This window comes from Panthera pardus, unplaced genomic scaffold (genome assembly GCF_024362965.1).
Source record: "Panthera pardus isolate Hobbes unplaced genomic scaffold, ASM2436296v1 HiC_scaffold_27, whole genome shotgun sequence".
Classification (NCBI taxonomy): domain Eukaryota; kingdom Metazoa; phylum Chordata; class Mammalia; order Carnivora; family Felidae; genus Panthera; species Panthera pardus.
In genome coordinates this window covers 40877230-40894011 of record NW_026526843.1, presented here as the reverse complement: position 1 = coordinate 40894011, position 16782 = coordinate 40877230, and the positions used below count along the sequence as shown (strand labels likewise).

At 35.5% G+C, this 16782-nt stretch overlaps 1 protein-coding gene across 1 annotated transcript; it reads left to right on the top strand.

The window, feature by feature from the left end:
• Nucleotides 1-14434: 14434 nt before the first annotated feature.
• Nucleotides 14435-16771, top strand: LOC109258689 (small ubiquitin-related modifier 2-like). The gene has a single exon (XM_053891305.1). It carries the CDS (start codon nt 14550-14552, stop codon nt 14835-14837), a length of 288 nt encoding a protein of 95 aa, XP_053747280.1. The 5' UTR covers nt 14435-14549; the 3' UTR covers nt 14838-16771.
• Nucleotides 16772-16782: the final 11 nt, after the last annotated feature.

Below are 16782 nucleotides of genomic sequence, written 5' to 3'. Positions count from 1 at the left end.
TGTCTAGTCTTTGCTTAAACACTTAGCAGTGGCGATTAGCTCACAGTGTAAAACTGTCATTTCCATTTCTAGAGAAGCCCTAACAGTGCCTTGTGTTGAATACATGTACACTCTAAATTCCTACTCCTAATTCATATTTCTGCTTTTGTGGTCACACAATATAAAGAAATACTGCCAGATATTAAAAAGATACTTCTGATTTTTGGAAAAACTTGCATTGTTTAACTTCTACCATATTGGAGCCTTCTGAAGAGTGGCACCTGCAAGGATGATGACATCCCCCCACAGGCAGGAGCTACCCAGGTTTAGGAGGGCCCTGCTTTGGTCCCATCTCACCACTCCATCCCCAATTACACATAGTTTTTAAAAAAAGCCCCACTAAGTACATGTAATCACTGAGCAATATTCCCCACTCCCACTTCCAAATATAGTTCCTCTGCTCCAGACCACAGTTTTATCATTGACTGTCACTCATCTTTCCTATGTTTCATCTGTCACCAAGCAGTTGGAAGTCCCTGTGCTAAGCCCATCAGAAGCCTAATGTTTACAGTTTCATGATTAGTTTACCATGTCTGCAAGCCCTTATTACAGGTGCACAGTTGGAATAACCCAGCCACTACCCATGTGACCCACTAGTGACCTCTAAATCTGGCACCACCCCAAATACCATTCAATTGTCCAATACCAACTCACCATAACATGGAATTAAGACATGAGGTTTAAAAAAAAGTTGCCACCCCACTCTAAAATAAAGTTGCTACTACAAGCTCATGTTAGTGGGCATAAGAATACTTTATCCAAGTTACTAAGCCTACCAGCCATATACATAGATGAGAGAATGTTCCAGAAAAACTAAGGTACAGAGGAAGTGTCATGCATATAAAAGTCACTGGGTATCTCAGGATCCACATAAGAGTGAAACCATATGGTATCTGTCTTTCTCTGTATGGCTTATTTCACTTAACAGAAACCCATGGGGGAGGGGAAGGAAAAAAAAAAAAAGAGGTTAGAGTGGGAGAGAGCCAAAGCATAAGAGACTGTTAAAAACTGAGAACAAACTGAGGGTTGAGGGGGGTGGGAGGGAGGGCAGGGTGGGTGATGGGTATTGAGGAGGGCACCTTTTGGGATGAGCACTGGGTGTTGTATGGAAACCAATTTGACAGTAAATTTCATATATTAAAAAATAAATAAATAAATAAATAAATAAATAAATAAACGTTAAAAAAAAAGTCACTGGGTAGCTGACTTCCCAGAGATTCAGAAAAACTTCTCTAGAGGAGTTATCAAAGTCACCCCTACACCAATCAACCTGGAGTGGACACCAACTCACTTTGACCTCACTGAATGGTAGAAAATGTCTGTGATCATCTCTGTTGCAGCATGATTAAGATGTCATATGCCATTTTTCTGTTTGCATAACTGCTCCCAGAATAAAGGAACAGTCAGTGAAATCAGAAGTGGCTCTACGTAGAGAGAAATAATGTTCACATCCAATCAACCCTTCACTCTTACTTACCACTCTTCTCCCATCATCATTATTATTATTATTTACATAAAGCCTTTCAACAACACACTCTCAATTATGCACCCTTTCCTGCCTTCTTGGACTGGGAAATACTTTTCAGTTGATAGTATTACTTCACCAACCCAGTCCCTACAACTATTACACTCATGCACTTGGTCAGTTAGCATTCATGTTCTACCGTCTATCCCAATCCTCATTCCTAGAATTGACAGTCACTCATTCTCCTCTAGCCCTATATGTTACTAGGCAGTTGGAATCCACAGCTCTCAGCCAATTAGAGTCTCAAAGTTGGCTACCTTATTTTTGTCTTATCCAGGCAGCAGCTCATCCAAAAAGCATAAACCTCAGAGCAGGACCTACACTTTCTCTTCACATTCCAGCTTTCCCAAAGCACCGAACATTCCCTTCTTCCCCACATTGCTGCATTACATCCCAATATCAAATGCAGTTATAGAGAATTTAGGAGATCTTTTGGTAGTCAGTTTCTATATCATCATTTTTTGTTTCAGATACGGCTATATTATAGTCAGTAATAGTTGTCATTGTTATTATCATTGTAGTTATTGCTATAGTTAGCTATAGTTATAAAGTTATGGTTATAGTTACAGTTAAGCTACTTATGGTTATCTATAAGTAATTGCAGTTAATATAGTTATTTTTAGTTACTAAATAGTTGTGGGTCCTAGTTGTGAACAATTCTAGTTAATTCTAGCCAAACATAGTCACCATAGCTAACTATTCATTGTAAATAGTTACGGCAACCAATTAGCAATGGACACCATTCATGACTGCTACCTAGCCATGGCTATTAAACATGGCTACTAGCTACTTGTGGTAACTAGTTGTGACCACTGGAGATCGTTGGTGGTAGTTTTGGTTACAGGTAATGTTTGATATTACGTAATTATGGTTGGTTGTACTTATGGTTAATTGTATTCAGTTTTGAGTATAATTTTAATAGGTACAGTGGGTTATAAGTAGTTATGGTGTTCAAATTATAGTTATTTGATATAGAATGTAATAAATTCACAGATGTATCTTCAGATCTTCCAAAGCTTTCATAATGCATGCCCACTGGGCAACACTATTTTATTCAATCACAATCACTTGACTTTGTTACTTACACAGAATATAAAGTGTAATGTCTTTCAACACAAGTGTAGCTACCATCTATCCTGTTACATCATTATATTACAATATCATTGACTATATTTCTTATGTTGTGCCTTTTACTCCTGTGACTTATTCATTCCATAACTGGAAGACTGTATCTCCCTGTCTCCTTCATCCCTTTTGCCCAACCTCCCACCCTAAGATGTAATTCTTTAACACAAAGCCATGTTTGTAAATTCCTGGAAGATTTCTTACCTTCTGCATCCCATTTGTTATTCTCAGACTTCAGAGGCACATGACAAGCAAAATACCAACCACTTGTGCAATTCTTAGAGGGAGGTAAACCATAAGAGACTCTTGGATACTGAGAACAAACTGAGGGTTAATGGGGGATGGGGGAGAGGGGAAAGTGGGTGATGGACATTGAGGAGGACACTTGTTGGGATGAGCACTGGGTGTTGTATGGAAACCAATTTGACACATTATATTATTTAAAAAAAAGAATAATGAAATTTAAGATGACTTGTTTTGATACACACATGTGCATAGGCACATATGCATATATGTACACATTCAATCTAGGTTATCCCAAAACAATGTCATACTTGGTTGTATTCTGATATACCTTTATTTATTATTTATTTATTTATTTATTTATTTATTATGCTAAATGAATAAAATCAAGAAAGTTTATTATTGACAACCATTAACTTTCTCCCTGCATGTGTCTGCAGGGCTCTGATGCTTGAATTATAATTAAAAAATCATCCATCTTTGCATGGGCACCCATGAAGTATCATAGAAAAAAAGGCAAATTGAAAAATAATAAGCAAAATATGCTCCAATATATATATGTATATGTAAAACAAAAGTTTTCCATCATATCCTGGGAGTGATAAACATGTTTTTCATATTACTAAAAAAAAGTCATTGTAGACTTAATAAGATAGACAAAATTAGATATAGGTATCTAGTCATACAGCAGTAGTAGTAGTAATAAAAAGGAAAATATGCTGAATGATTATTTTCTTTCCAGATATTGTACTTTGGAATTTCATGTGAATTTTCATATTTGAAACTCACAACAAAAACATCAAGGAGATACCTAATAATTCTACAGCTCATATTTTTATGAGAATTAAGTGAGAAAACATGTAGAAAATACATTAGAAACCAAAAAGCCACAGAAATGCAGAAGCAATCATAGTATCACAACCATAAATTCCATAACTACTAAATTCCATTTGAATAGGTTGAATTCCTACTTGAAACCTACTTATCTAACTGCCAAGAAGTAAGTAATTGTGAATTTTTAATATGAGTTAAAATTCCCTTTTTCTCATACCCAAAGGTGTCTAGATGTTAGTTCTTCAGGAAGAACCCATGGTAAAGCTGGATTAGAAGGACACAATGTTCTTCCAAAATCATGCTTCTTGGAGCTCAGTTCTCTGAATAAAATGAACTCTTAGAAGAGAGCAATACTCATTGCTTAGAAAGGCACAGTCTGAAAGTGAGGGTGCTATTTTATCTTTTTGGTATTATGATTTAAAGCATTTAACAATGAAATTATGGGGCACAATGTTTATTTAAAACTATTTCAGAAAATCTGTAAGTGTAATCATCCAAGTAGAATAGTCTGAAAATGGTGAGAAGGCTGGTATGATGAGAAGTAAGGTATTAGAGCAAAAAGTAAATACACAAAAATCAATAGATCCCCTGTCCACAAACAAAAATCAGCCAGCACACACAGTGAAAATATAAATATAATAAAAACAGGAACAAAATTACAATTTCTAGGCATAACCTCATTGTATCCTTTCCAGACATCTAAGAAGAGGCAGCATTCCCTAAAGAAAAATAATCTGGACTGCATAACATATTAGATACCTATATCAAGGGATGAGCAAGATCTTATCAAACAGCATACAGCATATAGACTTATAACTTATTTTGTTTATTCTCATAGTCCTTTATCATATAATATTATTATACATTTTGCAACACAGGATTGTTTTCTGTTTGAATGAGGCAATAAATCACTATCAGAACTCTAACTGCAATTAGAAGGGTAGAATGGACAATTCAAACTATCTACTGCATTTATTTTAAAATTTATGTACTTCTACTCAAAAGTGCAATTAGTCTATTATTCTTAGTTATCTTTACCAGGTTTTTGTTAAAGTTTTGCTGTCTTCATAAAATTAATTTAATATCTTTGTGTGGGCCTGGATTTATTTGTATAGCATAAGAGATACCTATTCTTTGAAGATGTTTGGGAGATACTTAATCTTTCTAATTTCTTTCTATACTTAATATTTTTATAATAATAACAATTGTTTCATAACTGTGAGAGGAATAGGATAGGCCATGGTAACAAATAGCCCAAACCTCTCAACATAATCAAATGGCTCCATAGGGCAGTTCTCCTCCAAGTGGTAACTCTTCAGTTTCTTTGAGTTGTGGCACTGCTATCTCAACCTAAGACCTCTCTTTTGCCACAAAACGGGAGGAAAGTACACAAAGCAATTAAATGTTCCTGCCTAGAAAAGAATGTCACTTGTCCTCATAGCCCATTGGCCAGCATTAGTCCTCATTACTAGCCTCACTCCTACCTCACAAATAATCCAACAAGTCTATCTAATTAGTAGAATCTAATTCACTGTCAGAGCTCTAATTGCAGTTAGAAGGGTAGAATGGACAATCTACAATATCTACTACATTTATTTTGAAATTTATTTATGGCCCTATTTACATTCAAAAAGATGATAAGTATGATCTTCTGTATGCCCAAGAGGTAGAGGAGAAATTGATATTGGTAAGCACTAATAATCTGCATCACACTCTACCAAATATTTGCTTCATTCTTCTTTCCACGGGGAAAACATACTTACCTCCTCTCCAAGGAAGACACTACAAATCCCATTCAGGCATATTTTGAAAGCCCAGAATCTGCAGATGATTTGCAGTATTCCTTCCATCAGGTCAAGCTGTGGATCCCCTTACTCCTGAGACCTATGAATTAAAAGGTCAAGTCTTCTGCCCTCTACCTGACCCTAATATACAATTGTGGAACAAGGAGAGAATAACCATTCTAAATACTCTCCTTGGCAGAGACAAGTAATGGGAGACAAAAAGAAGTCACACATATATAGCAGGTATTGTGAATATCTCTTACCCAGGAGAATGGAGGTGTTCCTTCATTAGGCCATGATTCTTTTCTCTGTATCAGTTTTTGTGTTAATTGTTCTCTGTGGCCGCATGATTCATCCTCACCTTCCTTTTCTATTCCTCCTTTATATGAAGTGAGCATTACGGAAGATGTCTTCCTTGCGGGGTATGCATCTTCCTCAGCTGCCTTCTTGTCTGTAGAATTTTGGTAGCCTAATGATTGTTTTAATTCATAAGGCCTAAATTGAGTTTGATGGCCTAGACTGTTTTAATGCTGGAGGTCCAAGGATTGGTTTAAGTCTTTTTCACAGACTTTCTTCTTTCAGGATTATGATTTGTTTAACAGTTCAATTGTCTCAAAACTTTAGCTTTCGTTTCAGTCAGCAACGTGTACCAGTAACTACACCCATACTTCTTTTGCAGGCATAGTTCTCCAATTTACTATAGCTTATGTTTTTCTTTCTTGCCCCCATATCTCCATGTTTCTTTAATGTGGATTAACTTGAGGTTGTCAGTCTTCTGTGAAAAGACCACCTCGTTAAGATAATGTTTACCCTAATATTTTATTTATTTAAAAAGTTTTATAGGGTGTCACACCATTAGTCTAATTTTCCCCCAGTACATTTTAATAATTTGAAACCGCTTAATGGGTATTGCCCATCACAAGTTTTCTCAACCTTTTTTTCTTTACAGTTTGACATTGAAACCCAGTTGAGTTTTCCAACCATAAAATATCTGAAATTCATACACTTTCTATTCCCCTTTATTTCTGTTTGCAAATCACCTAATTCTTTACTGAGTTCACCTCTTACCTGTACTATTCTTGCCAATTATACTAATCTAGGCTCACCAGGGAAACAAAGCCAATAGGGCATTTATAGATATATATAAAAGGAGGCTTATTATAGGACTTGTCTCATGCTGTTATGAAGGCCAAGAAGTCCCTCAGTCTGCCATCTGCAAGCTGGAAAAACAGGAAAATCAGTGGTGTAATTCAGTCTGCGTCTGAAGGCCTAAGAATCGGGGGCTGATGGTGCAATTCCCAGTCTGAATCTGAAAGCCCAAGAACGAGGTGGGCTGATATACATGGACAGGAGAAAAGGCTGTCTCTCAGCCTAAGCAGAGAGAATGAATTACCCTTTCTTCACCTTTTCGTTCCATTCAGGCCCTCAACAGATTGATGAATTCCCACCCACATTGGTGAGGGCAATATTTACTCAGTGTACTGATTCAAATGCTAATCTCTTCTGGAGACTTCCTCACAGACACACCCAGAAAAAATGTTTTACCAGCTAAGTGGGCATCCCTTAGCCCAGTCCAGTTGATACATAAAATGAGCCATCATACCAGTCAAACCAGCAGCAATCAACAAACACTATCACTACTATAAACAGTACTTACATTTTTTTCTAGCCTCTTCCCCTATAATATTTCCCTACTAGCATTGTTTTCCAAACGCTTCCCTTATACCTGCAAACTCCCCAATCATATGTGCTAAGTCTATTATAAGTTATAATTTCACCAAATTTTCACCACTGAAAACTCCTACCACAAAACCACTTAGCCGATGTCACACGTCAGGTTTTCATTATATCAATACTGCACTTTTAATACCAGCTTCTTTATTAATCAGGTGGGTTAAGCTAGGCTATAGTAACAAACAGTTCTACAATCTCAGTAGTTTAACACAGCAAAAGCATGCTTCTGACTTGCAGAAATTACATCACTGTGAATTTAGGCAACTCTCCAGAATATCTTCCCTCTATATGGTGACTGAATAATCAAACTACTTTAAACTTGAAGCTCTAGCATCTCAACACAACGTCTCCTCAAGTTGCTGCAACTAGAGAAGAGAGGTAGCAAGAGAGTTGCACATTAGCAATTAAATATTTATTTTTTTAAGTTTTTTATTTTAATTCCAGTTAGTTAACATATGCAGTGTTATATTAGTTTCAGGTGTATAATATTGTGATTCAACAACTCCATACTTCACCCTGTGCTCATTATGACAAGCGTCTTCCTTAATTCCCATCACCTATTTAACCCATCTCCCCATCCCCTCCCCTCTGATAACCATCAGTCCATTCTCTATATTGAACAGTATGTTTCTTGATTTCTCTCTCTCTCTTTCCCTTTGTTCATTTGTTTTGTTTCTCAAGTTCTACATACGTGTGAAATCACATGGTATTTGTCTTTCTTTGACTGACTTATTTCACTTAGTATTACAATCTCTAGCTCCATCTATGTTGTTGTGATGGCAAGATTTCCTTCTTTTTTATGGCTGAATAATATTCCTGTGTGTGTGTGTGTGTGTGTGTGTGTGTGTGTATTCCACCTCTTCTTTATCCATGTGTCAATTGATTGACACTTGGTCACCTTCCATAATTTGGCTATTGTAGATAATGCTGTTATAAACATAGTGCATGTATCACTATGAATTAGTGTTTTCATATTCTTTGGGTAAATACCCAGTAGTGTGATTGCTGGATCATAGGGTAGTTCTATTTAACTTTTTGAGGAAGCCCGGTACTGTTTTCCACAGTGGCTGTACCTGTTTGCAATCTGACCAATAGTACATGAGTGTTCCTTTTCTCCACATCCTTGCCAATACCTGTTGTTTCTTGTTTTGTTGATTTTAGCCATTCTGACAGGTGTGAGGTAATATCTCAATGTAGTTTTGATTTGCATTTCCCTGATAGTAAGTGATGATGAACATCTTAGCAATTAAATATTTCTACCTGAAAACAAAAAATATAATTTGTTTATAGCCTGTTGTCTAGAACTAGTTAGATGGCCCTAAATACAAGAGGACTAGGAAATATACCCTCTTGAGGTGCATAAAATGGAGGAGAACCAGGTACTGTTGAACTTCAGTAATGTATATCTCAGATACTATTGGAAATAATACAGCTTATAACAGCTGAAGTTCATAAGCCTTAAATTCAAGCCCTAGCTTTGATATTTGCTACCTAACAAATGGCTTAAACCCTGAGCTTTGGTTTAAAGTACAGATAATACCTGTCTAGTTGGATAATCATTTATTTTAAGTGGTATTATGCTTGTGCATTGCTTAACACAGTTCCTGGCACACAGGAAGCATTCAATTTATTATTCTATTTAATGCATGGTGCATACAGACATTGTGATCCACTAAACTGTGATCATGACCAGTAAAATCTGCTGCAGATAATTTCTGGGACATCATGGCAGCACCACTTGTAATATACACACTATAACAGTTCTCAGTCATTTACCAGTCTTTAGCAGACTGGGAAAATACTGACACTGTTATACCCCCCCACAATAAATTAGAGTGAAGACCATGATGATAACATTGTGTTGACAAGAAGAAAATTAATGTGACAGAGGCTATTTCATTTTGCTAAGATATCAAATTTTGTGGAACAATGGTCATTTACTATAATCAGGAGCTACTCCAAAATTACATGGCGAAATAGAAATTTGAAAAGGAAACACATTGCAGAAGCAAGTAAATGACCCTGAAAAGCCTCTCAAAAGAGCTGTTTGTAACATCCTTTTTATCTGGCTTCTGCAAATGCTATTACAACACCTCCTAAGTAATTTTATCCAACCTTTATCTGTCATCAATGAGGATTTTTGAATAAATAAAATTTCATAATTCATATTACTGGAATGATGTTTTGGCCCTTCTAAGGAAATAAGTGTATATTACAAATAGAGATTTTTCTGTGAAATGACTCATAAGTTAAACATATTTTCTATGTTCATGGTACTAAATAATCAGAGTTTATACAATATGTTATTTTTTTTACTTTTAGGTACTAAGGTTATTAGAAGTTTTAAGTTTATAATAAATGATAATATCTTCTTCAATTGATATATTCATATTAAATAAAAGTTTTCAAATTTTTATATTTTTTTCAAACTATGATCAAATGTACTTCAAGAATTATAAAATTAGCATGTGTTCACTAAAAACACTGGAATAAAACAATACAAAACATATAATTTCACATATAGACACCTTTTCCTTCCTCACTTCCAAACTTCAGAAATCTACTATGTATTATTCCATACTTTTATCAATGTTCTATGTGTGTGTATGTATTTTACTTGGCATATCATGAATATCTCTCCAAGTCATTAATCTAGATGTAACTTATTCTTTCTCTGATAGCTGAAGAAAATGTTCTATTACAAATATACAACAATTGGTTCAAGCTTCCACCCACTGGTGGATATTACCTTCCAATATTTTGCCATTATAGACAATGCTTCGCTAAGCATTCTTATACTATCCAGCAATTCCACTTTTGGGTATTTATCTGAAGAAAACTAAAACATTAATTTAAAAAGATATGTGGAATCCTATGTTCATTGCAGCATTATTTACAATAGCCAAGATACAGAAGCAACCTAAGTGGCAATCGGTAGATGAATGGCTAAAGAAGATGTGGTATGTATATACAATGGAATATGACTCAGTCATAAAAAAATGAAATATTACCATTTGCAGCAATATGGATGGACCTAGAGGATATTATGCTAAGTTAAATAAGTGAAAGAAAGACAAATACCATATGATTTTACTTACATGTGGAATCTAAGAGACAAAACAAATGAACCAACAAAACAGAAATAGACTCCTAGATACAGAGAACAATCTGGTGGTTGCCAGAGAGGAGGTGGTAGGAGTTGGACAAAATAGAGGAAGGGGATTAAACAGTATAAACTTCCAGTTATAAAACAAATAAGACATGGGGATGTAATTTACAGCATAGGGAATATAGCTAATAATACTGTGACAATTTTGTATGGTGACAGATGGTAGCTAGATTTATTGTAACCATTTTGTAATGTACAGAGATGTTAAAACTCTATGTTGTCCACCTGAAGCTAACATAATATTGTATATTAACTATACTTCAATAAAAATATAAGCATTCTTATTCTTATATCCTATACCAATAAAACATACGCATCTCACAGTGACAGAGAGAAAGAGGAAATGAGACTTACATTTCTCTTGGTACTGAATCTGAAGTGAAAAATATCTGGAGTAACATATAACAAAATTAATTATAGATATCTTGGAAAGGGGCCTAGGAATGGGGTCACAGGGCAATTAAATATTATTTTACAGATTTATCCTGCTATTTGTTTATCTAAAACATATACTACCTACATACTCAGAAAAATAAATGAAATTGAAAATTTGAAGATATGCAGAAATTATTCCTTCTGCAACCAATTAACAAAGTAATGATATAGACAGTATGAGCATGGAAGTATATTAAATATACTGTGGAGGTTTTTTCCAATTATTTTCAAATAGTTTATTTAAAATGTATCAACAGTATATTAGTTCCTAGAACTGCCACAACAAAATATCACAAACTAGGTGGGTTGAACCAAGAGAAATTTATTCACAGTTATGAAGGCTAGAAGTCAAAAATCAAGGTGTCAGCAGGTCCATGCTCTCTCTGAGGGCTGTAGGGGAGGAATTCTTCCTTGCTTTTTCTAACGTCTGGTAGTTACTGGCAACTGTTAGCATTCCTTGGCTTGTAAATATATCATTCCAATCTCTGCCTCTGTCTTCAAATGGCCTTCTCCCCTTTGTGTCTGTGTCTTCCCATGGCATTTCTCTCTTTCTGTCTGTATATCTCTCGTCTCCTTATAAGGACACCAGTCATACTGGATTAGGATCCTAAATCAGTATGATCTCATCTTAACTTGATTATATCACTAAGGGTCTATTTCTACATAAGGTCACATTCACAGGTAACAGGTATTAGGACTTCAACATATCTGTTAGGGGGATACAATTCAAGCCACAGCAATAGAATAGAAATGTGGAAGTTTATAGAACTAAATATTTTTTAATGTTTATTTTAGAGAGAGACAGAGAGCAAGCAGGGGAGGGACCCAGGGAGAGAGAGGCAGGGAGACACAGAATCCTAAGCAGGCTCCAGGCTTGAAGCTGTTAGCACAGAGCCCGATGTGGGGCTCAAACTCACACACCATGAGATCATGATCTGAGCCAAAGTCAGATGCTTAACTGAGCCACCCAGGTGCCCCTAGAACTAAATATTAATACCAAATGTTTCTGGCTAATAATATTACTAATTATATATATTTCATTCTTTGTAATTTTCAGCATCTTTTATAAAGCTGAAAATGGCCTCTGACATTTTGTTACACACACACACACACACACACACACACACACACACACAGCCTTATCCTTAGGTGAAGATGGAATTTTCCATAGGGCTGATTTGGTTATACAGTGCTGCAAAAGTACTTGATATCAAGAGTTGTCTGACTGCTTGGAGTGCATTTCTCTTGTTGTCTCTCTTCAGATCACAGTGTTATAATTAGAGTAAAAGGAACTGAAAATGATATATCCCATTTCGTTAGACACACCACATCTTCTCCCACATGAACACATACACATACATCCTTATCTTTAGTTAATGGAATTTTCCATGGGTGAGCAGTGCAGCCTATACATCTTTTGTCTCCTGTTGCCTGACTGCCCTGCAGGTGTCTTCCTTGTCATCTACCTATGTAGATGACTAGCTCTGGTCAGCAGCTGCTATTTATCAGTATTTCTATGCTTTCTGAGAAGAGAGACCATGGAGGGGAGGGGAGAAAGAAAGAATGAGGAAGAGAGAAAGAAGATATTAAATTTTTTTCTTAATGGTTATGATACTGTATGAAGTATTTAGCTGTATACATATACACATACATACAACGGAACACTAAAGTAGCCTAATACAATGATTGAAGTCAAAATCCTTGAAGTGATATGGAGTGATATCAAATTATATTAAAGGATCAAATTCAAAAATGGCATGGTTAAATTATTCCTTTTTTGGGGGAAATGGCACTAAAACCTGACGCCATAAAAACTGACCCCATCATGTCACAACTCTCTACTTATTTTTCATTTATGGTGAGAAACTGTCCCTGAATCCAAAAAGACTGCATTATAGACATGGTGGTTTAGTTGACTGGTGGTTCAGAGTCTGATTTCTTGCCAACTAGCAATGCAAGCTGCAGTTATAGCTGCAACACATTTGTAATTTCTACTTTTGAAACAGATTTAGAGGTAGTGTAAGAATTAGTGATTTGAAATGTAGGTCATGACACAATTTGTAGCATGGTTAGGGCTACCATCAAAGATTCTATCACAAAGATGGTAGACCAGGAGTGAGTAATGAGTGATAGGAAGAGCAGGCCCACCTGCTGTGAATATAGATAGACATGGGTTCTGATTTGGGCTTCCCCACTTTCCACCTGTGTGACCTTGGGCATGAGCCCAACAGTGTTCAGTTTCTTGCCCCATTGCAACATTGTGCTAGGTCTTTCTTTTTCTAATTTGCATATCCAAATAGGTAAAAATGAAATCCCTTTATTATGATTATTATTATTATTAACATTTGGATTTAGTTAATTGTTAAAGAGGTTGGGGAATTTGGGGGGGGGTGGCGCAGAGGAGGGCTGTTTGGTTTTTATGTAACCATTGGTCATTTTTATTTTGTTTGTGGGAATGTCACTTCCACTCAAATTTCTTTGGCCACAGTCTATGGCAATGCCTAAATCTAAGGAAGTTGAGGACAGTCCAACCACACACATAGAGTGAGAATCAGAAATCGTAAGCAAACAATCATATTGACTACTTAGATAGATTTCCAGAAGTGAAATTTCTTGGTCAATGACAGGCATATTTGAAATTTCCCTAAATATAACTTCCAATGTTCAAAAGGGATGTAGCAATCAACTTTCAATAAAAATGTGCAAGAGTATCTATTTCCACCCATCCTTTCCAGCTCTGGATGTCATCAGGTTTTTTGTAAATATTTTTATTGAAATACAACATACATACAGTAAAGTATATGCATTTCAGTGTACAGCTTGATATTTTTGTTTACAAAATAAACACACCCATGGAACCAACACCCAGGTCAAGATAGAAAACAGCATGTGCACCCCAGAGCTTCCTCCATGTCCCTCTCAGTCATTACTCCGCAATGTAAACAACTATTTTGACTTCTAACACCATAGATGAGTTTTGCCTATTTTTGAACTTTTCATAAATAGAATCATACATGTATATCCTTTTGTATCTAAGTTATCTTGTTCAATATTATATTTGTGAAATGTATCCATGTTGTTTGTAATAGTACTTCACTCCTTTCCATTGCTGCTACAATTTTATTGGATGAATATATAACATCACTAGTTCACTCTATTGTTGATAAGCATTTGGGTTGTTTACTATTTTCATTATTTACTACAAATAATGTTGCCATGAACACTCTCATACTTTTATTTTGGGTCACATATATAGGCATTTCTGTTGTGTATATATACCTGACTTGAATTACTGGGTAATAGGATAAACTGTAATATGTATAGCCCATCAGTGTTCCAAAGTAATTCTATCAATTTATGTTCCCACCAGCAATGTAGGACAGGTTCTATTTTTTAAATTTTAGCACTCTTCAAAGGATGTAGAGTATTCTCTGCTTGTTATTTTAAGTTGCCTTTACTTGATAACAAAATTGAGTGTCTATTTATTGTCTTACTGACCATTTGGATATTGTGTTTTTGATGCAGCTGTTCCAGATTTGTCAGTAAAAATATTTGGGTTGCCTCTTCCTTCTGCCGCTCCCAGTACTGCTTGTGTGCTCATTGGGTGTGGACCTGATACCTTTTTTGTGAAGCCACAGCTGAGGAGACTCCAGCGCTCGCCATGGCTGACAAAAAGCCCAAGGAAGGTGTCAAGACTAAGAGCAATGACCATATTAATTTGAAGGTGGCAGGGCAGGATGATTCTGTGGTACAGTTTAAGATTAAGAGGCATACGCCACTTAGAAAACTAATGAAAGCCTATTGTGAACGACAGGGTCTGTCAATGAGGCAGATCAGGTTTCTATTTGATGGGCAGCCAATCAATGAAACAGACACACCTGCACAGTTGGAAATGGAGGATGAAGATACAATTGATGTGTTCCAGCAGCAGACAGGAGGTGTCTACTAATAATGGAACCTGCTACTTTACCCCAGAATTCTGTCCTTCCAGATCAAGAACACATTCTCAATTAGAAAACCGCAATTTGGTTCCACCACAGCCTGACTACTACGGTATAGTTTTCTCTAGTATTTCATTTTCCCCTTCCCTGTTCATTTACTGGACATAAAAGTAACTGTGTATGTGCACAAGCATATTGCATTTTTTTAACTAATTTGCCAATAGTATGTTTTTATTGACATCAAATGGAGATGGGAAGGGCAAATACCCCATTTCTGTGAAAATGCCCCTTTTCTCCACTAGTGGCGTGTTCATTCAGCTCTTTATATTCCAGTACGTTGTTTTGCTCTCACTGCTTAACAAAACAAAGAGCAACATAAAAACCCTTGCATACCTTGTTAGATTGGAGAATTTTAATGTTTTTCATTTATCATTGAAAAACTAAGTTTATAATTTTTTGTACATAGCTGTTACATATAGGGCAATCTGTCTTTATGTAGGGATAAAACTGAATCCTAGATAGCTTTCCTTTCAAGTAAAATGTCTTGTTGTTTAAATAAACTCCGTGTTTAAAATGAAAAAAAAAACAACAATTGGGTTGCCCTTATCCTTATTGATTTGTAGTTCTGTATAATTCTGAATCTAAGTCCTTTCTCAGATACAGGTATTGAAAATATTTTCTCCCATTCTGTGACCTGCCTTTCACTCTCTTAATAACATCTTAATTTTAATAAAGTGGAATTTATTTTTTTTGTTTAGGGTTAGTGCTTTTTGTGTCCTTGCTAAGGAATGCTTGAGTATATCAAGGTCATTAAGACATTATCCTATGTTATCTTCAATAACTTTCATTTGTTTAACCTTCCACTTTTAATCTATGATCCGTTTGGAATTGAATTTTGCCTATAGTTTGAAATCAATGCAAAGGATTATTTGGATTTATTGGCTAACCCAGGTAATCCAGAGCCACTTACCAAAAGGACCATTTTCTCCCCTGCTGCATTATAATGGATTATTTTTATCATAAATGACAGTATACGTATAGATCTCTTTTCAGACTCTACCATTGTTCAGTTTTTCTATATTTGCAAAAATCACACATTGGTTAAATTGTTATAGCTTTGTAAAGTAATTTGATTTATGTAAATCATCAAATTTTGTTTTTCTACAAGATTTTAATTGCTGTTATTGCCATTTGCAATTCTATGTACAATTTAGAATCCACTTGTCAATTTCCATTTTAAAAAGCCTACTGGGATTATTAGTTTGTATTGGAAATTGAGTTATAGAAAATAAACATCTTTAAAATATAGAGTTTTCTAATTGGTGGCCAGTGTACAATTCTCTTTTTATTTAGGTCTATGTTAATTTCTCTCAATGTTTTTGTACTTTTCTTTGTAGAAGTATTGCAATCTTCTGTTAATTTTATCCCTCAATATTTGATAATTTTTTAAAATAATGCCAATGGCATTATTTTTCATTTTATTTTCTGCTTGTCATTAATGTATAGAAATAAAAATCATTTTTGTATATTATGATGGTTAATTTTATGTGTTAAGTTGACTAGATCAACGTGTGCTTAGATATTTCACTAAACATTATTTCTGGGTGTGTCTGTGAGGGTGTTTCTGGATGAAATTAGTATTTGAATAGGTGGACCAAAAAAGTAGTTTGCCCTCTATAGTGTGGATTGGCATCATTCTATCTGTGGAGCGGCTGAATAAAACAAAAAAACAAAGGAAGAATTGAGCCCTTCCTACCTGATTGCTTGAGCCAGGATATCAATCTTTTCCTGCTGGCCTCGATCCTCATTCTCAGGCCTTCAGACTGACTGAATTACACCACTGGCTCTCCTGGATCTCCAGCCTGCAGATGGCAAATTGTGGAACTTCACAACCTCCCTAATTGTGTAAGCCAATTCGTCATAATAAATCCTTTCCTAAATATATCCTATTGG